Here is a 25,522-nt window from a genome sequence, read left to right as displayed (position 1 = left end):
AGTGTGTTCAAACCACAGCTCCTAGCTGTAGCTGTGAGAGTTCAGCACTTCTGCAAGTCAGACCAAGAGTCTCAAGCCAGGCATCCAGAAAAGGAGCATCACATCAGAGCTCTGTGGCAGAGGCAGGGATAGAATCCAGTTCTCCAGGGCAGTATTCAGCTTCCTTAACCATGAGCCCCATCCTTTCTCTTTCTGCAATCCCCTGCCTCATTCACTGCAAACCTTCCAGCTTCTGCAACAAATGAAGCAAAGATCCTTCAGAGAACAGCCTCTTTTACTATACAACTCTGATTCATCCCCAGAGCAGGGCCATCCTGTGTACTGAATGAGACAGAGGTCTCATGTGATCATGTACTCACCTCCTTCCCCTACTCCTCTGGTCTCCTTGCCCAGCTAGTCCCAGTTTCCCACCTGGCTCCTCAGCCAGCCTCAGTCTCAGCCGTAGCTACTGGCTTGCAGTCTCCCTTTACTATTGCTGCCCCGGTTCCCAGTACCAGTCTCCCTCTAGCTCTCAGTCTGCCTTTCCCCCAATTCCCAGTGCCATTCTCCCTCTGCCAGCCTCCAGTCCCAGTCTCACCCTCAAGCTCCTTGTCCCAATCTACCATCTGCACAAATCTGGCTTTTATCCCTTCTGCATGTTAGGCAGCTTCCTTCTCCACACTGCCTGAACCCAGAAGGAGGGGCACTGAGATCACAGGAGAGACTGCTCTCAGTTCAGGTTGCCAGGCCCAGACTCAGGATAGCCCACAATGGCCCAGCGCTGTAATTGCTGGGAAAGCCCTTGTCAGCCTGGACAATGTGGACAGTTTTGGGGAGTAATTTAGCAGCTATAAACTGAGAAGTCTCTATTGGGCACGTGAAAACTGTGGTGTTTCAAAGACTTATAATTTTCAGTTATATTTGGGTGGATTTCCACAGGGCTGCGGTGATGGGGGTACAAGCCCCACACTGGTGAGGTAAGGGCCAAAGAGCAGCTCTGGGCTCAGAAAGCTCTGCTCCGTCTCTCCTGCTGAGCATGCTCACAGTGGAGGCGGAGGTCAAAAGGGAGCAGCTCATCTCAGTCTGGGTGGACAGAGCAGGAGAGCAGTTGTGTGTTGAAGGCTCCTGCTGAGAAGCTACTGAGGCCCGAGGCGGCTGGGACCAGGCCCCACTGCTGGGCCACTGCAGGCCCTCCAACCATGGAGGTGGATGACGACAAGCTGCAACTGAGAGAGGAAGACTCTCTAGAGTGCTACCAGAGAAGACTCCAGCAGGGACTCAGAACCAAACAAGCAGCACCAACAGAGAAACAGAACCTGGGGTAGGAAGTGGCCCATGGAGCAAGCCTAGGGGTACCCGCCCTCCAGGCCACAGAGTGTGAACTACTATTTACTGGCCCCTGGGTTGGCACCTGGTGAGCAAGGAAGGCCCAGGTTCCCCCGCCCCTGACCACAGACATTCGCCCCTGGGCGAGATAGCCATGGACAGTCACTGCTGGGCTACTCGGCCACTGACCCCCCCACCACTAAGTGATATGGCACAGAATATAACCAGTAGACAGTACTGCTGGGCTTGGGCCCCAACCCTTCTCCAGCCCCTCACTGACAGACCAGTGAAAGGCACATCCCTGACGCAAAAGCCATTTCCCTATCAAATTTCAAGTCCCTGTTCCAAAGCACAGGGATGCTAGAGCTTTTCAAAGAAAAGATCACCAGAATTTCTGAACACGTGAAAAACAACATGTTATTCCATAGCCTCATTTTCAGATATGGCTAAACGATTTTGGCTGAAATTTTCCAAAAACACCAGATACCCAGCCTGGAAAACTTAAGCCCAAACGCTTTTAGTTTAACAAAGTTATCAGCAGAGCCCTATGACATTTTTATTTTATTTTAATTTTTGTTTTATTTCATTTTATCATCCCTGGGGGAGGGGAGGACAGGTTCTGTCTCCAGAGGGGTGAAATGAAATTCCTGAAAAATTCCCGGTGAGGAGGGGAAGCTTGAGATGGGGTTTGGAGAGTGAGCCCACCCTCCCCTCACCCTGGGCAGTGGCATCTCCTGTGTCCCACGGCATTAGGCCTGGCTCTCCGCTCTGGGAGTTGTGACCTTGGACACAGGATTACAGCACCTCACAGCTGGGTGCTCTGTCATGATGAGGGAGGAATGACTGGGCCAAAGCTGGCCGACGCTGTGTCCCCTTTTGACAAGTCTGTTTTTGTTTTTCATTTTATTCTGCATTTGCCAAAATCACGGCGCTCTAGTTATATGCAACTGAAAACAGGGTCAAGCTTAATAGCGGTACAACCAGCCCCACCAATAATTGTGTCACCTGTATTTGGTTATCTGACAACGTGTGGGGGGGTGTCCCACAGTCATGGGCTGTTACATATTCACTCCTTATTAAACTGGTACTCTGAATGTTCACAGACGGTGAAGCTAGAGGCATTTCAAAAGCATGGCTAGCACAATAAGGAGCTAATATTAATGAACCACAATGGGAGGAAAAATAAAATGCTTTAAATGTACAGCTTGCCTAACGAGGAACCTACTAAATAAAGTAGAATAGCTTTCATCACTGTTATCCTACACTGTGTTCTCAGAGTGAACACGAAGTAACTGAGACTGACAGAGACGGTACTGCATTGTCATCACGAAACTCTGTATAGGTCATAGAATAATAGAAATGTGGGGCTGGATGAGACCTCAAGCAGTCATCTAGTCAAGCCCCTGCACTGCGGCAGGACCAAGTAAACCTAGACCATCCCTGACAGGTATTTGTCTCACTGTTCTTATAAACCTCCAATGATGGGGATTCTACCACCTCCCTTGGTAACCTGTTCTCTTGCTTATCTATCCTATGGTTAGACATTTTTACTAATATCTAACCTCAGCCCTGGTCTACACTGGGGGTGGGGGGGGATCGATCTAAGTTACGCAACTTCAGCTATGTGAATAATGTAGCTGAAGTTCATGTACTTAGATCGACATATCATGGTGTCTTCACCGCAGTGAGTCGACTGCTGCCACTTCCCCATCAACTCCACCTGCGCCTCTCATGGTGCTGGAGTACAGGAGTTGATGGGAGAGTGCTCAGGGGTCGATTTATCGCATCTAGACTAGATGCGATAAATCGATCCCCGCTGGATTGATCACTGCCTGCTGATCCAGCAGGTAGTGAAGACATATCTTAAGTCTCCCTTGCTGAAAACTCAAATAAAATAATGAAAGCCAGAGGAAGAATTTTCTGGGTTAACTTTCTACCCAATATTAGGCACCATAGTTTCTTGCCAATGGCAAAAAAGGATCTAGCCTGGTTGTGTTTTACAGAGAAGTTACTGGGGCTACATGGCGGAGGAAAGTTCCCCCAGGAAATAAATGGTAGTCATTATTCTATACCTGCAGCAAGGGATTCAGTTAATGAAACACCAAGATCATAATGCTTCCTGGAGGAGGCTTTTTGTCCTCGGCCATTGAACAAAATATATTGTCAAGATTATTCAGATGATTGGCATACAAGCACAAACACACATAGTTTGTGGAGTCTAGAGATAGAATGATCATTTCATTTACATGACAAATTTAAATGAGCTTTATTGCATTTAATACAACAATTTTGGCAAGCCTAATCATTCACCATAAAGAAGTCGAATACATATCAGCTGATTTGATAGCATCCCAACTATGGCACCTGTGTAATCTGAATGAAAGAGCTACCTTATGGGGTGCTAGTATTTATTCTGGTTTTATTATTTATATTGCAGCAGGTCTTAGAGGCCAGGACCCTATTGTGCAAGTGTGAAAGGGTGCACTCATTCCTTTTCTTGGTGCCGTCTTTCAGCTTTTGCCCTCATCAGGTGGGTCTTCAGTGGCTTAGCCCTCTGGTTAATTCACACGGTTGAAATGCATGGAGGAACCCCTTCCAACAAAGTCCAGCAAATGGTTGGCCTTCTCCGGGGTCTTCAGCCCCATCTCTGGGCCCATTTAAATTTTAGCTACTTTCTTGGGCTTTTATTATTGAGTCCTATCACCTTTTGGGGGTTTATGCCACTTAGGCCACTTAGACCTGGGCCCACCCACTACTCCGGGTCCCAACCCAGGGACCCTATAAACAGCAGCCACATTCTGCCTCCCTTTAATAGTTGCTGTGCTGCCTTCCCTGGGCTGCTTCCTACTTTCTCCCTTATGTGATGTCAGTAAATTATTTCTGGGAATATGCAAGAAGAATCCCATTTTGGAAACTTTGTGTAGTGAGACAAAATACAAAATTGACAAATTGTTGGGAAAACATCTCTGTATCAGAGGAGGTTGCTTTGGGGAAAAAGTTTTATTTTTCTTGTGAAGACTTTAGGGCCAAAAATGTTGAAATAATTTTGTGTTTTGGACTTAAGTCCCCTGTTTTCTAGGGCATGTACATTTCAACTAAGAGTAAGTTTTAGCTTTATGAATGAAGCATTTTTAATCATTCACTTGGCAAAAAACCTATTTCAGTCCATGAGCTCTAACAATTGTCTAGTACCATTCATGTGTGGATAAGTTACAAGGGAAACTCAGTAATGTTAAATGGGAGGATACCACCTTTGCATGTCCAGGCATACACTGAAGCATTCTCTTTTGGTCTACATCATGTGACTGGGTTAAACAGATCTTACGAGACAAATAAGGAAGAGCTAGAGATAAGAGCAATAAACCATGATAAAAGTCTGTTTCCTATATGTTTAGAAGGAGTCAAAAACCATTTACAAAGTAAGCAGAGCTGCTCAAATGTTCTGGTGGACATTGCCTGAGACAACCTAAGGCAGACTTGTGACTAATTGCAAGTCACATAATCAAGTAGTGAAATATTAAAGAGCTCTAAGTGAAAATATTCTGGCCCTGGTAAGAACAATGTAGTTCACATTGACCGGCTGTCGGTAAATCACATTCGGTAGGCTGCCTCCACTGTGGGTTTGTCAGGATGGTGTATTTTGAACCCTAAGACAATATGTTGCTGTATTTTAGTAAATTTCAATATTGGAATTTGAAGTTATTATTTAATTTTTAAAAGTAACAAGAGTTTTAAAAAAGCATGATTTAAAGCAATCATTTCACTTTTTTAACAATGTTGAACATATCTATATTTATATAACTTCAGGTCTTAGTTGTGATCAAACTAAAACACAGTATGAGTACTTGGGTTTGAATGGGCTTGGTTTCGTATTAATTTTCTAGTGAGTAAACAGAAAAATTAACAAAGAAGAGAAAAGTGGATGATACTGTCTTTGTTGTACACAAGAATAGTTTGTGTAAAAAAAAAAAATTCTGTAGCTCTCAGTAACCACTAAGTAACAGGCCTCAAGCTACGTTCAGCCAGTGAAGTGTATTCTCATAATATTGGGTTTCTAAAGGTGGCATATATATTCACTGTATTGCCCATATGATTGGAATGAGGCTGAACTTTCCTTCTCCACCTTGCTCATTTAATGTAATTTATTTCATAACAAAGTTGGTCTAATTAGATGCTGAACTCTTAGTAAAAATTTACTTCAGCTACAATAAAAGCATCTCTGGATAGTTTACAGTTCTCCTCTCTGGCTCCTGGCATAGCTGAAATGAATCTGGAGCCTCTACTTTTTAGCTGATGGGAAATTAAAATAACCTCCAACCTGAACAGAAATTTAACCACCACCTAGCAGAATTTGGGTGTTACAGAAAAACGTTGCTGCAATAATAGAGTATCGCTTAGTACGTCACATGCTGGCTACTTTTAGAATTTGAGAGGTGAGGGGAAAATTAGAGAGTTCCAGCTTAATGGAGAACACACAATATCTCCAGACTCAAAAGAAGAACAAATCTCCAATGCCTCAGTTGGAGTGTTACCTTAGGAAAGACACGTTACATCTCTCTGGCTACAGCTACACTTGGAACCGGGGGCATGATTCCCAGCTCTCCCAGACGCACTCACCGTAGCTCTCAATGAGCTCTTGTGTTAAAAACAGGAGTGAGACCACAGTAGCATGGGCAACAGCGAGAGGCTGCAACCACTAGGCACCCCAAGTGCAAACCCTCCTGGACCACATGAGTAAGATTTCAGGACGTGCAGCTTGTGCCACTTCAGCTCCATGGCTACTTTTAGCGTGCTAGCTCAATGACAGCCAGAGTGAGTATGTCTGCGAGCTGGGACTCACCAGTGCAGATGTAGTCTCTGCGACCGTGAAGGGTCATCAAAGCGAATGCACAGTTTGTAAAGAGCGTTACAACCCCTTCAGCTTTGATAGCGTTCTTAGCACTTCTTGCCCACCTGCTCCGTACACAGCCATGCCCTCATCCTCTTTTTTTAATGCTGAAGGTTAACTAGGATAAATTAAAGCTTCCAAGTCCATTTTCTGCAGCTCATTTAGATCCAATAGATAATCTCAGTTCAGGTCACCTAACTCTTCTAAATGTCACATACGCATGTGACCTGGAAGCATAAGCAGGCTGTCTGCGTGCCTGAATACCAGTGAGTCAGTCTCTACAATGTGTGGGTGAAACGGCATCTTTATTCCCTTCTTTGACGAAGGCTGCTCTCCATGCTGATATTTACAGCGGAGCAGTTGAACAGGACAGACTGAGTGGGAGAGCCTTGGATAAATCAGGAGCCTGACCCTGGGAAAGAGCATCCCTATCACATGGCTGAGGGAATCAGATTCAGTGTCAAATTCATATAATTATTGTGATACAAATGTGAATTCTCCACTGAAATGCTCCCACTTGGCAAGACTGTGATGTATGCGTCTGAACACAGGCAAATCCCTGTGTTCCCCACACCATTTGGCAGGCGAGTCAAATGAAGTACACACGTGCTGCAGCCACATAAATGGTCTAAAATGACAGGCCAGCTCCTCAGCTGGTGTACGTTGGCCTAGTTCCTTTCAGGACACTGGAGCTATGTAGACTGTAGACTTTAAAATACTCTGAGTGAGAAATGTTCAGAACAGTTTGTACTGAAAATCATATCAATATGACAGAAAAGGGGGCATTAAAGAAGAATCAGCTTTATTCACTGTCTCTATGTCTTAGATACCAGTGGCTTAATGGTGCTCATGGTCTAGTGGTTAGAGCAGCTACTTAATATAATAATAAAGAATTTGCACTTGTAGGGCTTGATCCGGCAAAGTGCCCAGAACTTCCTGCAGGAGCTGAGTGCCCTTGTTCCCACTGCCCGTGTTTTTCTGAGATTTCAATGGGATTTTGGAAAATTCCACCCCCTCAGGAGTTACTCGGTACCTACTGGATTAAGCCCTCATCTGAAGATCTCAAAGGACGTTTACAGTAATTCAGTGCTTGTTTTTCTGAGGCAGGTTGGTGATTTTATGTTTATTTTACAAAGGGAAAAACCAGAGAAGGTATGTAACTTGTCCAAAATAACCCAATAAGTCAGTGGCAGTGCTAGGAAGCTGTGGCCAGAATCCACCCCGTTTGCATCACTCAAGCTGTGCCAAAGCATCCATCAACACTTCCAGCTGGAGGGACAATTTCCTACCCTCCTTCTGTGTGAACAAGTGCACTAAAAATAGAAATGTAGCTGCAGCGGTCTGAGGGGCAGCAGAGGGTAGCTGCCCCAAATACAATCCCATCCAAGTCACTAGGTCCGTATTCAGGGTGGCTAGCTCCTCCCACCACCACTTGCTCTGCAGGGGCTATACTTTATATTTTTAGTGTGCTAGTTGGTTCAGAGCTAGCAAGGGTCTGGAAATTACAATTTCAGCCTGAAATGTAGACATAGCCAAAGGGATGGTACCGGGGGACGAGAATCTGGCCTTTTAGCTCCTGCTTCTTTACTGGATCACCTGGAATTTTCCATTGTCTCTCACTAGCACAGAAGAGAAATGAAAGCAATTGGCCTTCAATAATGCAAGCTACTAACATCAAGAACAGGAATGTTTATATTCTTAAGCTTTCAACGAAGAGAACAAAAAACCACTTAACCTATTTTCCTTTTATGTGCAGGCAGCAAAAAATATTCTAACCTCAGCACTGTTGAAATATATTTTTATACTGTAGCCATGAATTCTTAAACATGCATTCTTATATATTGATTTCAGCAAAAATGCCAAAGCTGGGATATCCCCAGGGAGTAGCTCTTTAAACAGCAATGATGTTAGGCAATGAATTTTCAATCACTCTTCCTGTGAACAGAGGCAATAGACAGACATTCATCCCTTTGTTCTGTACTTTTTCAAATTACTGATATGCTGGGCAAATTTTCAAAACAGGGCAACTGTAGTGTCTCAAAAGTGCCAAATCTCAGTATGGAAACTAGGTTTGTCCTATTTAAGACCTCAATTCAGGAAAGTCTCTCTCTTCAGGAAAGCATTAAGCACATCAGTAGGACTGAAGCACATGCTTAATGTTAAGCATGTGTTTGAGAGCTTTCCTGATTTGGGGCCTATACTAACATTGTAACTTTATGCACAAATTCACAGACAGCATTTCAGGCAAAAGATATATTAGAAGGGGAGCGTCAAAAAGGAAGAGGAAAAAGATCAAAGGAAAATATGAATATGAAAAAACTAAATATGAGTCCTACCATTTCCACAGATTATATTTTAGGAAGAAAGGCTTTAAAAGAGCTTATTTTCTCTGAGATAAATTTACTCTAGTGCAGAGGTTTCATACAAGGCCCCATGTCCCACTTAAGCCTTTAGAGCCAATGACAAAAAAAATCAGTATTGGAAGAATAGCAGCTGGCTCAAGCTGAACCCAGGCAAGACTGAAATGATGCTTGTCAGAAAGGGGAAATGCTTCAAAGAACTGGCCAAGACATGGTGTTCACCTTCCGCGGAAGCCCCCAATTTGGCAAAGTGGTATGAAGCCTCAGACTCCTGTTTGACTGCTAGACTTGGATGACCAGATAGCATCGAGCACCAACAAGTTTAGTAGCTATTGGATGTCTAATAGTGAACATCAGTGAAAATCACATAGGATCTGAGGCTAAAATAGGGAAAGAACAAGTTAAAAATTACTTAGACAAGTTAGATGTCTTCAAGTTGCCAGGTCCTGATAAAATACATCCTAGAATACTCAAGGAGCTGACTGAGGAGATAGCTGAGCCATTAGTGATTATTTTTGGAAAGTCATGGGAGATGGGAGAGATTCCAGAGGACTGGAAGAGGGCAAACTTAGAAAAAGGAGAATAAGGACAACCCGAAGAATTACAGACCAGTCAGCTTAACTTCAGTTTCCAGAAAGATAATGGAGCAAATAATAAATTAATTTGCAGACACCTACGAGATAATAAGGTGATAAGTAACTGTCAGCATAGATTTCTCAAGCTTTCTTTGACAGGGTAACAAGCTTTGTGGATAAGGGGGAAGCAATATATGTGGTATATCTTGATGCTAGTAAGGCTTTTGATACTGTCTTGCATGATCTTCTCATTAACAAACTAGGGAAATGCAGCCTAGATGGAGCTATTATAAGGTGGGTGTATAAATGATTGGAAAACCATTCCCAGAAAGTAGTTATAAGTGGTTCACAGTCATGCTGGAAGGGCATAACGAGTGGGGTCCCGCAGGGATCTGGCCTGGGTCCAGTTCTGTTCAATATTTTCATCAATAATTTAGATAATGGCATAGAAAGTACACTTATAAAGTTTGCTGGCAATACCAAGCTCGGAGGGTTGCGAGTGCTTTGGAAGATACTATTACAATTCACAATGATCTGGACAAACTGGAAAAATGGTCTGAAGTAAATAGGATGAAATTCAATAAGGACTAATGCAAAGTACTCTCCACTTAAGAAAGAACAATCAATTGTACACATACAAAATGGGAAATGACTGCCTAGGAAGGAGTACTGCAGAAAGGGATCTGGGGGTCAGAGTGGATCACAAGCTAAATATGAGTCAACAGTGTAACACTGTTGCAAAAAAAGCAAACATCATTCTGGGATGTATTAGCAGGAGTGTTGTAAGCAAGATACAAGAAGTAATTCTTCTGCTCTACTCCATGCTGATTAGACCTCAGCTGGAGTTTTGTGTCCAGTTCTGGGTGGCACATTTCAGGAAAGATGTGGACGAATTGGAGAAAGTCCAGAGAAGGGTAACAAAAGAGATTAAAGGTCTAGAAAACATGACCTATGAGGGAAGATTGAAAAAATTGGGTTTGTTTAGTCTGGAGAAGAGAAGACTCAGAGGGGACACGATAACAGTTTTCAAGCACACAAAAGGTTGTTACAAGGAGGAGGGAGAAAAATTGTTCTCATTAACCTCTGAGGATAGGACAAGAAGCAATGGGCTTAAATTGCAGCAAGAGCAGTTTAGGCTGGACATTAGGAAAAACTTCCTGTCAGAGTGATTAAGCACTGGAATAAATGGCCTAGGGAGGTTGTGGAATCTCCATCATTGAGGATTTTTAAGAGCAGGTTAGACGATGTCAGGGATGTCTAGATAATACTTAGTCCTGGCATGAATGCAGGGGACTGGACTAGATGACTCTCAGGGTTCCTTGAAGTCCTACAATTCTATGATTCTATCATCACTGTCTGACCAGCTTTAGGAAATGCAGCAAAACTTTCCTCTTTGAAAAAGCCTTTCCATAATAAGAATGACACTCATTATACTGCCACCTCTTTCTACCTGTAAACCTCAAGCAAACAAAAAAAGGAGGAAATTAATATTTTTTTTAAAAAAACAACCTAAACCAATACCTCTATTCCCTGCAGATGTTTGACCGTGAAAAGGGAGAAGTACCAGGGACTCTGTGAAGTACATTAAGGACTTCACTGTAGCTATTGATTTCATGTGGAAGGAGCTCAGATACTGCAGTGATGCGTGGCAGTATAAAACCTCAAGAAAGATGGCAAGATGAACCTATTCCTAGACAGAAAAGGAGGGTTGGGGGAGACGTTGGGGAGCTTTCCCGATGGGAGGGTGGAAAAGATTGAAAGGAAGTCACATCAGATGACTCCAAATTCCAAGGGCTCCAAATTCCAAATGCCAGTCCAGGTGCCGCAGCCCCTCTACCATTCCATGCTGCTCACTTCCCCAGAAAGGTGCCCCTGACCTCCATCTACTCAAGTTGCTCTATACAGTTCTAAAAGATACTAGAACAGATCCGCAGTGGGCATAAATCAATGTAACGCCAATGAAATCAACAGACTGAAGTTATGCCCCAATATCAGGAAACTCTGAGCATGCAGGTATTTCCTCGACGATGTGGGAAAAGAACTAACTCAAATTAAGAGCTATGTCATTCCCCTGAAAATGCATAATATAACCCCCTGAAAGATGTATCAAATGTTGAACAGATATTATACCTTATCTTAGTCAACGGCAGACTGACACATTTTGGGAAGATAGGCAGATGAGTGGCATAAATATTTCATTTCTGTCTGTACCTTTCCATTGCCAACTTCGCAACCCTTGCCACTACTCATTAATATAAGGTTCAGGTCCAGGATACAAGAGCTATTTAAATCCTTCAACTACTACTTTTCAAATATTGCTATTTGGTAGAAGAGTGAAGCAGAGGGAAGCCACAGAAATGGTCATTTCAAGCCACCTGCTGGATCTAGGGCCCTGCATGGATACAAATTTTGTATCCGCATGCGATACGAAAACATGGTCTGGAGATTTGCATGGCTGTAGCTGGATCTTAATGTTTCCTTTTTTGCTTACAAGAAGATGTAATTACCCATCCCTAGAAAAGACACAGGGTTTCTTTTGTGGTGTTGTGATGTGGGGGAAAACAAATGTATTGTAATCTTTCTCTACAATGTTTGATTTAGCTTATACAGTGGAACCCTCTTATGATGAACTAAGATGCAGTGAAACTCCACTAATAGTGACATAGATTGAAAGTACAAAAATATTTCTTTACTTTCCATTGTGCAGATTAAAAACCTGGTCAGAGGAAACATAATTTTGTTAATTTTTATTCCTAAGAGGTGAGGGAGATCTAGATTTCACAGGCTGTGAGGCTCAAGGGTTGAAAAACCATGGCCTTTCCCCCTTTAGTAACAGTATCACCAACAAAAATTGCATGAGTGTCAAGATGCTCACAATACCAACCAAAGCAACTGCATGATCTTATTGTTGTCTCCAGCGCTCTCTCTTCCTCCGTACAAGACTAATGATACCAATCCTTGCGATGTCAAGCCTCAATTTAATCTCTAAGCTATCTGAGGCAGTCACACTGGCCTTGATTCTGATCTTCCTTACACAACTTTACACTGTTGTCCAATACCTCCATTTGGCTGAAGTCTTCATCTAGCTCCACCTCTCTCATATTGCAGGGGCAAGAAGGGGGCAAAAAATCTAATGGCAATAGTTGCTGATAATTACCACCTGCATCAGGGGTTCTTGGGACATCATGAAACCAGCAGATGGGCTCTATGCTGCCCCTCTGTCCCATGGGGTGAATAGGATGAGGAAAGGGAGGAATTAGACCTAACTGACTTCTCACAGAAGGCTCTAAAATGTCAGGAAAGGGCATGGCATCCTGCTGAAGGATACCAACCTACTTCCTTGATGATAAAAGGATGATTTTGAATACTTAAGAGGGAATCGAAGCCAAATCCAACTGTGTGGGAATGGGCCAATGCTGCTCACCCCAGATTGCATACACTTACTCTAAGAACATTGCTTGGCAGCTTGAAGAGGCTGGAGGGGGTCCAGTGAGTTCAACAGCCATCAGCTTACTGGAGAGCAAATCAATGTGCTCTGCTGAGGGTGGATAGGAGCCCTTAGGAGATGGGTCAGCTGCAGACTCAGGAGCAGACCAGGCAGCCTTAACAACTAACGAAAGCTAGTTAGTTTTCAGGTATTTTGAGCATGGCCTTGCCTTCTCAGCAAGCTTCCACTGTTAGCAAGGCATTCTGCCCTTTGCTTTCCCCTGCTTGTCTGCCATTTTGTCCCTGTGGTGTGATGAAAGGCCTAACATAAGCAGTGGCCTTTGCCCTGCTTTGGCAAAATTGAAAAGTTGCCCAGCAACTGCACAGCAGCAGGAAGACACACTTCAAACTGTTAGGCCTTGCCTGCAATGGTTTAACCTAGGCCTGGTCTATACTAGAAAATTAGGTTGTCACAACGACGTCGCTCGGGGGGTTGTGAAAAATCCACATTCCTGAATGGCACAGTTAAACTGATATAAGTCCTCATGTAGACAGTGCTAGGTCAATGGAAGAATTCTTCCATCGACCTAGCTATTGCCTCTCGGGGAGGTGGATTACTTGTGCTGACAGGAGAACTATTCCCATTGGCATAGGTAATGTCTACACCAGTGATTCCCAAACTTGGTTCACGGCTTGTTTGGGGTAAGCTCTGGCAGGCCGCGATATGCTTTGTTTACCTTGCAGCTCCCAGTGGCAATGGTTCACTGTTGTTTCAGTTTAAGAGTGATTCATTTGATTTAGTTTAAGTCCATTCCTAACCAACTTGAGCTAACCTGAAATAAGGCTGTTTAAATTGAAATAAGTGACTACACAGCCCTTTGAACTGGTTTAAGTAAACCATTGCTCTTGATTAGCAAGGCAATATTTGGGAGCTTGCTGGGACAAGAGCTAGTGGAGAATAATGAGAGCAAGGAGATAAATAATGCATCTCACATTTGATAAGGATTCCTAATGTAACCCTACTTCCAGGCGGTGTCAGCAGCAGCAAGGGCCAGGTCTACGGGTTCTTTTTAACAATACAAAACTGAACTGGCTCAAGCCCCTATATCCACCCAGAAATCTGGGAAAACTAAACACTACCCCAGGTGGCTCTAAGAGGCAATGTTTCCCCACTCATAAGCACTGAGTCTGTTAATAAAAAGGGGCAGGGAACACCGCATTAGTTTGGGAAAACATCTCAACAATGACTCAAAAGTATGCAAATCAGGAACACCCACCCCATGGTATCTTGGGCAGTCGTCCCTGACCTCACTTTCCCACCTCACGGTGTGAAAGTCCGACAAACGAATGTCCCTTTAGTGCACCACTCCCCTTTCCCTCTGCTGCACACCACTCTCAGTTGCTCATCCAAAGTCAAGCATGCATCCACGTGGGTTCACTTTCCACCCCGAAATGGGGGGAAGAAAGGGGGCAAGCAACGCCTCTGCTGCTGCTCGCAACGGTCGCCTTTGCCACTGCTCGCTGCTTTTGTTATCTCTGCCGCTGTTGTTGCTGCCTTTGCTGCAAGCCGCAGCGCTGTGTTCTGAGGTTCCACCACTTGGCCCAGAGCTTAGTGATCTCACTGGGTAGTGGGCACCTCACTGCTGCTGCCCCTCTGCGTTGTCTTTTGCTGCTACATTGTCCCTACGCCAGGTCAATGGTCCAGCCCCCTAGCCCTGCTCGCCGGTGACGACAGCTCTTGTGATCACTGAACAGAAACAAGGACTCTGCACTAAGGGAGGGGCCAGTGGTATCTAGGACTCTTTAATCAGAGTTCACACCACCAGACAGAAACACCTGCCCTCACCCCTTTCACTTGGATTTGGCAGCTCTGCTCTGCTCAGCAAGAGAGGTAAATTAAGGAGACCCCCTCAATTAGGGCATATTAAGTACAGTTCTGCTGCCCCGCAGCCATACAGTATGGGTGGCAACATTTCATTACCGATGGGTTCAAGACTAAAGGTCATGGCCAAGGGATGTTGTGAAGGCCAAAAGTAAAACTGGATTTAAAAAAGAATGAAATAAGTTAATGGAGGCAAGGTCCATCAGTGGCTGTTAGCCAAGATGGTCAGGGATGCAATCCCATGCTCCAGCTGTTCCTAAATTCCACCTGCCAGAAGCTGGAACTGGATGACAGATATTGCCCTGCTCTGTTCATTTCCTCTGAAGCACCTGGCACTGGCTACTGTCAGAAGACAGGGTCCTGGGCTAGATGGTCCATTGGTCTGACCAAGTATGGCTGCTCTTATGTTTTTACTGAGACCCATAAAACTGGGTGCTAGTTCTGAGCTAAGGCTGTTATGAACTGGTGACACAAAAGAGACCCCTCTGGGGGTTTTGAAGGACTCACCTGCCAAAGCCCAGGCTGGAGACAGTTGGGGTGGTATCTTGTAAGCTTATTAGCATGTGTGTAGGCTCTTTTATTGTTTTTAATATGTTTTCTCTGTAGAACTTTTAGGTAAGGAATGCAATAGGCTTGCATAGGAAGTGCTGTGTGGTAATTTATAATGGTTGGCAATTACACTGTGAACCATTTCTGAGGGGAGAAGCGAGCAGGCTTGTTGAGGCAGACTATCTTTCGCTAGGAACAACACAGTCAATGCAGGGAACTGTTCAGTCTGGAAATACCTCAGTCAAAAAGGAGAGAGGGGTGGGTCTACAGCCTAGAAAGGCAATAGCTGGGAAGCTGAAAGCCCGAGAGTTGAGCCACTGAGGGGAAATACAGGTGCAGTTGCCCTGAGCTGTGACAGTAATCTCTCAGAGACTGATCTGGTTCCCACTGAAGTCAAATAGGTTTGATTCACCTCTGCAAGCAGGGTGAGCCTGTGCAAATTTCCCATCTGGATCACACCAGGAGGGAGGTGGTGCTCCTGCTGTTTCCCAAGGGTTCGCACAACAGAGTTCAGTTTTTACCGGTGGTCTGGTTCTCATAGCCAGATCAAAAATGTCAATGTCAAAGTTTCCAGGTAACTGCACCTGTATTCCCTCAACCCTCCCATGGTCCCTTGAGGGCACCAACTTTAGGCTTCTAGCCCCCAGTTGTCACCTCTCTTGAGCAGAGACCTGCGTCTCATTCCCTCCTTAATGGCGTTTTTAAGGCTGCACAGCTCCCTGCCTATGATATGCCCAGCAAACTAAGACTGCCTAAACATGCCAATACCCGTGCTTTGCTGTCTCTCTGAATGAAGGTCACAACCAGTGTATTGCCCACAGTTACAAGTCATCACGCAGCCCTTTATAACCAAGTACATTTATTTCTAAGGTGAAAACATTACAGAGAAAACACATTACAACAATAAAAGAACTTCTCTGCATTCTAGAAAGTTTACCAGAGCTCACCCCAAACTCTACCTTAGGTCTCTGGTAGGTTTTATTTCTTCCAAACCCACAAATGAGTTTTTCCCATGGTTACAAGTTCATCCCGCTTAGGGCTTGTCTACACTGGCAATTTACCGCGCTGCAACTTTCCCACTCAGGGGCATGAAAAAACACCCCCCCGAGCGCAGCAAGTTTCAGCGCTGTAAAGCGCCAGTATAGACAGTGCCCCAGCGCTGGGAGCCGCGCCCCCCCGTGGAGGTGGGTTTTTCAGAGCTCTCTCCCAGCACTGCACCGCGACCAGGGCTTTAGTGTTGCCAATGTAGACTAGCCTTCAGATCCAGAACTAGAACCAAGGCTGGGCCAGCCACCCATTTCTCTATACAGCTCAGGCCTTTGATCTCGGCCTTCTGTAACAGGTAACCAGCAGACAGGCACCCTAGCCTGTGCATAGCTTCACAGGGCTGGGTTTCTGCATAAGCATTAACCTCTCCCTAGGGATTCCCCAGGAAATCCACTTAACACTTATTGTCCCAAAAGTCCATACTTGTCTAGCCCATTGTCAATATAGCCTTTTGAACTCCCAGGTCTCACATCTCCCTCCTAGAGATGTTACATAGAATCCCAGCCCACAATAATACATTTAATATCATATGGTCTATCAAGGATATTGCAGAAAAGTGCTGTATCTGTCACAGTCAAAACCAGATAATAAACATTAAGCAAAAATGATTCGTTCCCCCAATTGTGGGAGCTACTGTGCGGAGGGACAATGTCTGGCTACCTTCCAGGTGAGCTGAGCCTCCAGCACCAAGTCTCTGGCCCAGTTATCTGTACATACTGTTTCTAATCTCCGGTCTGTGCTTTTCAAACTATCAGTGAAGATTGCTAGTCATGCACTTGGCAATGAACCCATGCCGGCTGGCCCTGTATACAATGCACATCACGCGTGCCTTTGCCACAATCAAGCCTAATCTTATTTAGTCATGCATCATTAAAAAAAATAATCTCTTTACTTGTGAGGATTGCCTTCACATCATTCATTCTTCCTCGCAAGCTTCTCCACCGTTCATTTCAGCTGGGTTTCACCCAGTCTATAAAATTATGTTCTCTTTTCTTACCAGTGAATAAAATTATTCAAACCTTTGTGTGTGTGTTTGTAAATTAAATATGTACGGCACAGCTGTGCATTCTCCCTCCACTCCTCACTCCTCGGGCAACTAAGCTTTTCTTATGGATTTGAAGAACAATGTGAAGATGATGATGATGTATGTAACTCCAGGAATTCTTAAAAACTTCCATTTCCATGTCATCAGTTGTGAATTTGGATCCGACACTTGCTACCTGAAATGGTAACAGATTCAGTCTGTTTAATAATGTTGTATTATGCCACTGCCTCATTTTTGTGAAGAAGGAAAAATGCTGTGGCTTAGGGAGCACTGGAATGATTTTGAATTAGGGGAGCTGGAGAGGATTTAATTCTAATCATCTGATAGTAAACACATCTTGATCTCAGAAAGACCTCCGTAGTGTCCAGTGCACTCTGTAAATATTCTTAGCACTACCTGATTCTGGCGGGGTTTTGATAGAGGAAACCATCATTTGTGTTCTTTCCTCTGCGGTCTCAGGGCATTGGGTGTTCCTTATCCTCTCTTTTCTGTCCATATAAAAGCAATAGGAGGTTAAATTGGAAGTGACCTCATCACATAGGCAACCCCAGCATTGTGGATCAGATGTACATCCCACTGCCAACTGGTGCTGTACGTTAGCAAGCTACTAGAGGCTTGTCACAGGGTAGCTGGTCCCCATGGATAGGCTGAGGCCAGCACCCTGGACCAGAGCAGGTGGGTCCAACCAAGCTATTAGAGAGGGCTGGGCTATACCTGGGCCATAAAGTGCTCGTGGGCAGCTGGGGGAGAGAGCCACAGTGGAAGGGAGCAACTGCTGGTGATGGGTCCCTGGAGCAAGGGGCCAGATGCTCAGGGAAGCAGCCAAGCTGACTAGAACTGGGAAGCTGCCAGGAGCAGGAGTGACAGAGATGTGCAGGGGGGGTGGCCCTGAACCCTGAGGGAACAAAATAAGTTAAAAACCTGTTTTCAGTTTGTTTACTTGCTGGTTTGAAGACAACAAACCTCCTTAAATGAGACTGGGTATGTGGCAGCCCTGCACTTTGGAACTGGGGAGAAGCCCAGCCCAGTAACGGGACTGAAGAGTGGCCCATGTTCTAGTGCAGGAATTGTCAGGTTAGTTGTCCAGGCAGGACTGCTCTGTCGTAGCCTGGCATTCCTGCTTTCTAATCAGAAGTGGACATCCAGTAAAATAGTTTTAATTTAGGGCCCAATCTGGTCTTCGCTAAGCCAGGTGCAAAACTCCCACTGTGTCTGATTCAGCCCCGAAGCTGGCCACACCCAGGGTGCAGGACCCTTGATGCTGGAACACCCATCTGAAGCCTGCAATTTCCTCCCCCCTCTCCCTGCTAGCACCCCAGCACAGCCTCCAAAGTGGGTCGCATTGGATGGAGAGGGGGATTCAGAGCAACTCCTGGACAGCTTGGGGGCATGAGGCCGCTCTGGGCACCAGACCACAAGGGAAAACTCCTTTCCCCAGTTGAGCTCTTGGGAGAAAGCTGCAGCATAACCACCACCTCCCTCCTCCTGGTGATCCAAAGCAGAAATTATAATAGGTCTCTTTATTAAATATTCTACACATTATTTTCTATGTGCTTGCCCTCATTATTCCTTAGTAGCTCATGTGCTAGCAACAGCCCAAATATTGACATGCCCATCCCACAGCAATCACTCTGACACGTAAACCCTGTTTAAAAGCTTTCCCAACTTGCTTTTTATTCAACGCGGAACACATATTTAATCCATTGAGGGAGCAATAAACACGCTAATTAAATGTGTCCTCCTGGGAGACAAAAAAAAAGAGCACCTGAAAAAGAGAAGAGGGGGAAGAATTTTAGAAATAACATCACAAGCTGGACCAGCAACTAAAAGAGATTTGCTTGAAGTGATGATGTCACTGGTGTGCAGCTCAAAAGTCAGCATGTTTTTTTTCCTTCTCATCTCTTTGTAGAGTCAGTGCAGTACCCACCACATGCTGATTGCCTATGGAACATTTTGTAGCTAAAATCCTGCTCACGGTGCCTCTTTGTAATGACTGTTTTACTGTGAACTACTTGTCACTGATGAGCCCAGTTTTAATTGTATAACTTTGTACACTGTTTTTTCTCTTTTCTGTGCCCTTTTCTTACAAAATAATGGGAACGTTTAAAAAGGTAATAGAAATCTTTGCTAACTGGTGGTCTGTTCTAAGCTATTTAATGACATTGGACAAAGTTTTGCAAAGTGTGATATTTCCCAGCTTTTCAACTGGAAAAAAATAATTGCAAAAGTCAAAGCCTAGAAGTTTTGCACAACCCATTCTTATCTGTTTTGTATGCCCATTCTCATCTGGCATTTCCAAGGTATTGAAGGCTGTTGGGTACTTCCATATAACTGAGGTTTTATTCCAAACCATCTCCATTTTAGATAGAAAATATGCTAAAAGTCTCTGCCAAGTAGCTTCACTAAATCTAATGGATGCATATAGTTTTTTTTTTTTTTTAAAGTTTGGTTTCCCAATTAAATAATGTGTAATTGAAATATCAATTTTAACCTAACTTTAAAGGCTATCTAGGGATTCAGGTAAAAGCACTGGGCTTGATCTTCCAACCAACCAATCAGTGAGGAAAGTTCCTTACTTTGAAATAAAAAATATTATAACCTTTCTCATTATGTTCAGCCAAAAACTTTACAGTTTGGCATGAGGGCATTGCTCTTATAACACCACACTCTGGAGAAGGACTTAAGAAAAGATTTAATTTTATTTCAACTCTTCGTTAAAAAAAAATAAACCACCCCAATGTTTAGGTCTTTCTGTAATTAATGAAATGACCAGTCAGACAATTAAATGCCCCAGATGAATATTTCTACCAGCTAAAATGAACCAAATTCTCCTCTCATCCACTTCAGAGTTACATGGGCATAACTGAGGGCTGGTCTGCATGTAACTATTGCAACAGTTTAGCTGAAATTGGTTTTAAATCAGTTTAGTTAAACCCATGTGGACACACTTCAATACATTTACAACTGGCATATATCAATTTAGCTTAAGTCAGAGTTTGTCTGTAGGCAGGCGTTACACCAGTTGTAGGTATGATGTTAAATAGATTTAGTTAAATCAGCACAACTGTGTGTGTGGACACATATCAGTTTAAAATTGGCGCACACCAGTTTAGCCTGCACCTGTAATTTACACTATGTATTTACAATAGGTACTACTACACTTATAATTTAAAAATGTAAGGTAAACCAATATAAGCCAGCTTGCATTAACATCAGAGTGTCAACATAGAAAGCTGCACCAGTTTAACTAAGTAGGTTATCATTACCCTGATAGTTAAGCTGGTGCAACCCTGTGTGTAGACCAGGCCTCAGTTACTGATTTGAGTTAAACCAGTGCAGCTTTTGTATATAGAGAAGCCCCATTTTGTTCAGCTGCATTCACATCTCCTCTCCTGGTTACAGTGACACAGTGGATCAGCTACAGTTTCTAGAGTCTTTTAAACAGTCTGGGTCTGATTGCACCCTTGTATCATCTACATCATGTACAAAACAAAAGCAAAGGAAGTGTCACCATGACAATGAGAAATGTAGCATTTAAAATCCACTCTGAACCCACAGGTGTGACTGACTGCACAAGTTTGATGGCAATGGGGAATCATTTTATCTTTAGTTGGTGCAAAAAAGAAAGGCAAAAGACCAATCAGATTGCTTGACCTAAATCACAGAATATTGCTTAATTTCCTCTTAAATGTTTTAAAATTTCCTCCCAGGGATACAGGAAGCTTATATAAGAAAAAATCTCTCTCTCTCACCCCCTGACCAGTCTGTGTTAGTTTCACCTAGTTAGCAACACAGGTTATTATTTCAACAAGACCCTGATTTATGGTCTCTCATATAATGACCGAGAGTGGGTCTCTGCAGAAAAATCATTTCTAAAATGCTATAGCAATGAACACGCACATTTTAAAAAAGTCAGAGTAGGAGACACTGTATAATTCTGATGCATGATCAAGTCACTCAGTCTCTGTTTTATCTACTGCAGCTTGTAATCATCTTCATTCACTGTGAAAACAAACCCTCCTAGAAAAAAAACACTCCAATCAGCTGTGAAATTGTACCAGTGTACAGAGAATGAATAGAAATTATATCATGTAGCCACTCGAATGCTGAGAAACTTTACCTGTGGATGACAGCAAAGGACAACTGCAGGACTTTGCCCCAGAGTCTGTTGGTCCACAATGCAGCAGGATGCTCTAGCATTTTATCAACTCTGTCACTTTGCAAGCCTTGAGTGTTTGGAAGCAGGGGTGTCAAAAGGAAACTCCTGATTGTTGTCTGTCCCGTATTTCAGAGCCTGAACCCAGGTCTACTCAAACAAAGCTAAAGCCTCAAGACACCAAGATATGTAGCCCATCCACACCTCCCTTCCCTGGTGGGAATTAGATCCCAGAAGGCATAGGTGAGAAATCAGATAATCCTCCTTTATTTGTACTTAATTAGAACAAACTCAAAGTGGAAAAGTTAATATAGTCAGCTATGGACTATCCACAGAAGTTCAGGGATTTGTTTCTAGCTGGTAACAGATGCCAATTCTCTCTCCTCTATAAGCAGAGTTCAGTTTACTATGACATAACATGGGATCTATTTTTGTCACCACTTTATACAAATGTGTTACTCTCGTGATTTCCATTCAGGTCATTCAATGACAGATGCTTTGGCTCAGGCTGTTCATAAAACTACTAGATTCTTCCCCCGCCCTATCCTTCTCCCCACCCCCAGCTCAGTTCAGCTCTTGGACAGCTATGTCACGGAGCTTGTGTTTGCATTCTATTCTGGTAGGTGTGAGTTATGGTGATACCATTTAAACCAAAGGGCTCAGAAATGCATGTCAAATTAACCCAGTGACTAATCATGGTATTTTGCCTCTCTTTCTGCTTCCAGGCACAAGATTTATACGCTCAGAAAGCCCTTTTGCTCTGCTCCCTGGGTGCTGATTTGCTTTTCAGCCCAGCTTTCCTAACACAGTGAGAGAAGATCACCAAACATGCTCTGTTGTCCCACGGTCAGTGAGATCTAAACTTATCTAAGTTTGAAATACAAACAAGGCTTAGACAGAAAAAGCAACAGCAAACGTTCTCCTCATCACTTCCCCCCTCTCATCGGTTTCTGCTCAACGCCATGCACTGTCAGCCACAGACGAGCTATTTGATCAGCCTGCCGAGAAAGAAGGAGCGGGAGAGACGTCTGAGCCGACGCAAAATTCCATGTGTAAAGACTGTCATCTAGCTCCCACATCTGTCACATGATGGCCAGCCAAGCAGTAGCTCCCCGCAACTGTGGACCTTCCATCCTTCTGCATGAAATGGAAACAAGAAAAGTAAGCATCCCAAGGCTGATACTAGGTTCAGCTGTTTTCTCATTGAATGAATGTGTTTAATTCACTGCAAATGTACTAAGCTAGCCTGCTAGGCTAGGAAAGGGCCTGATTTTCTTGGTTGGGCTTTTCTCGAATAGATGGAGGCTCTGATGGGCATTCTTACAAAGGGACCTAGAAGTTGATTTGTGCAACTGTTCTAATTGGTCATTGCATTTTAATTTTAATAAATTAGCTTAAAGCATCGTATTATGCACCATGAGTTACTTCCTGGCCTACTGCAAAGCACACTGCAGTACTGTGCTCTCTCAGTACCAAATGCTTAGAGCCGAAGGCTTGATGTGTGATATTTTACTGAAGGTGAAGGAAAATGAGTTTCCTGCACACAAGTCTCTGCTGGCCTGCTCCAGTGATTATTTCAGAGCTATGTTCAAAAGCTACACAAAAGAATCCAAAGCCAGTGTCATTCACCTACAAGTCATCTCACCTACTGGTCTCCAGCATGTTCTGGATTTCATTTATACCTCCTGGTTGCCCCTTTCTTTCGAGAATCTGGAGGACACCCTGGAAGCTGCCAGTTACTTGCAAGTGACTGAGGCTATTGGCCTGTGCAATCAGTACTTGGTTAACAACCTGACCCTGGAAAACTGCTGTTTTTCTGCCAACATTGCCACGAAGTTCTATCTTCCAGATGCTTTGTCGGCGACAGAAAAATACATCATCAGTAATCTCTGGAAACTTTTGGATTTGCATTTCATGGAGCTGCTCTTACTGAACTTCAGATCATTGATGGCAGTGGTAGAATCCCCTGATGTCCCTATGGTGAACGAATCCTGCCTACTAAATCTAGTGCTCATCTGGCTGAAGCATGATAAATCCAGGTTGACTCACAGAAGTAACCTATTAGAACATATAAGATTTGGTCTCATCCCAGTGGAAGATCTGAGAAAAGTCTACACTCAGTCAGAAGTGTCTCTCACGACACCTATTAAATGCTTGATCATAAAAGCAATAAACTACCATTCATTAGTTTTTAAACAGCCCATCCTGCAGGATAAGTATAGCACCCTGAGAAACCAGCAAACGCGAATCATCCTACTAGGAGGGGGGACTTCAAATGAGGGGCTGGTCAGCGATGTGATGGCCTTTGATGTTTACAATCACAAATGGAGAACTCTAACGCAGGTGCAGGACAGAGTACAGAATCACTGCATGTGTGTGATTGGAAACTACCTGTACGTGCTGGGTGGGGAAACAGCAGATTTGCAAAATGACATGAAAAGCACCAGCTTGTCAGTTACAAACAAGGTCCACCGTTATGACCCAAGATTTAACAAGTGGACCCAAATCACAGAAATGCTTGAAAAGAGGTGCCAATTTTCTTGTTGCATCCTGGACAACATGATCTTCGCAATTGGTGGAAGAGGCGAGACCGGATCACTGCATTCATCTGTTGAAGTCTATAACATTAGCAGAGACAGATGGATGAAGGCTACAGAATTGCCATGCAAGATGCATGGCCATGCCAGTACAGTTTGCAAGAACACGATCTACATCTCAGGTGGCAAATACACAGATCAAACCAACACAAGTAAGGATGTGTTCTCTTTGAGCAGCTTGGAAGGACAGTGGAGAAAGCAAGCCTCCATGAGCATTGCTCGATTTGGGCACCAGATGGCAACGATTAGAGAGGCCATCTTCACATTTTTAGGACTTTATGAACCATTCTCTGAAATAGAAAGGTACGACCCTGCCCCAAACCAGTGGACTCGCTTACGGCCATTGATCTATGATCGATTTTGCTATGGTCTGGCTGTGGTGGAGGAAACGGCACTTCTCATTGGGGGAAAGAAATGGCAAGACTCACAGGAGGTGCCAACCCAAGATGTGGTGGGTTATGATATAGACAATGACTGCTGGGAAGAGATTTGCAAACTTCCCTTCCCTTGGTGTGGATTGCAGTGTGCAGTGCTACAACTCTCAGAATTGGCAGAAACTAAGGACACCCAGCAATAGTGGAGCCCAGCTGATGAGTCATCGCTTCCAACGGTTGAAGAACAGGACAGCAGGGAAAAAAGAGGAAAAAAGACAATTGCAACTGCACTAAATGTAACAGAGTTGAGGGTTTGCTTTAGAAACAGCCCACACGGCGCTTATGGACCACAAATCGGGCACTAGAATGGGGAAAATGTGCTGTGACTCGTGTAGCTGAAGGCAGGTTTTGCCAAGGCAGATGTGGCAAGTAGCACATCCTGAACGGATGATGTAGAGGAATCCCAATGCTGTACTTCCATGGAAGCATTTAATAGCTGTCTAAAGTCAGATTTTGCAAGGGTTAAAAATGTAATCTCTATTTTTTTAAATTAAAGGTCATTTCCCCAGATGGTAAGTGGTATTGGATTTTATACTATAGGTAAGCAAAATGAAAGTGTAATATATAAAGAGCAGAAAATTGTTGCCTGTAACAGCTTTAATAAGTAACACTTAGAGGATGGTATTATTTGAGTAAATAGCTAAGCGAGCGTGCCTTAGCTAATCAGCAAGAAATTACTGCACAGAGAAGAAGGATTGGATAAAATGTAGCCTTAATTATGGTTATATATTAAACCATTGATTGTTCGATATAGGAACTGAACCGAGAGGGGAAGCGACCTTTCTGTGAAATAGCTTTTGTTATGGCATGCCCTTCAGGGTGGGGCTTTAAAGTGTGCTCTGTACTGGCACAGTACATATTTGCTGTATCAAAACCACACATTAACTGAGGCAGCCAGTTCAGAATGGGTATAATTATTATAAGGTACAGTGGAACACGCAACAATAGTTGCTATATCCAGCTACTTAAGTGAGTACATCCTGCATACTGTGTCCTGCTAGATGATCAAGATGATGGTGAAATTCTTTTTAACTGTTGAACCAATACATGAGAGGGAAACGAAGTAATAAAAGCTTGACTTTTATTAAGGACTAAGAAGGAAAGAGAGTTAACTTGTCTCTTTGAAATTCTGTATTAAATGCCTGGCTATACCAGAGAAAGCAATTGCCTCACTTCGCATTGGCAGTGCTGACAGAGTAATAGGGAATGGATTGGGAGGACATTTTAAGGCACTGTAAAATGCAGTTATGTGACTAGA

The 25,522-nt window shown here is 43.8% G+C and overlaps 1 protein-coding gene across 1 annotated transcript; it reads left to right on the top strand.

The window, feature by feature from the left end:
• The first annotated feature begins 22,649 nt into the window (after positions 1-22,649).
• KLHL34 (kelch like family member 34) lies at positions 22,650-25,522 on the top strand. Its single transcript, XM_007070514.2, has one exon. It carries the CDS (start codon positions 22,650-22,652, stop codon positions 24,405-24,407), a length of 1,758 nt encoding a protein of 585 aa, XP_007070576.1. The 3' UTR covers positions 24,408-25,522.

The sequence above is a fragment of the Chelonia mydas genome, chromosome 1 (assembly GCF_015237465.2).
Source record: "Chelonia mydas isolate rCheMyd1 chromosome 1, rCheMyd1.pri.v2, whole genome shotgun sequence".
In the NCBI taxonomy this organism is placed as follows: Eukaryota; Metazoa; Chordata; order Testudines; family Cheloniidae; genus Chelonia; species Chelonia mydas.
The sequence above is the reverse complement of the archived record's forward strand: the minus strand, read 5'-3'. Positions and strand labels throughout refer to the sequence as shown.

Excerpts from the sequence above, each read along its gene's own strand:
- KLHL34 (XM_007070514.2), top strand. The coding sequence starts at position 22,650 with ATGAGTTACTTCCTGGCCTACTGCAAAGCACACTGCAGTACTGTGCTC.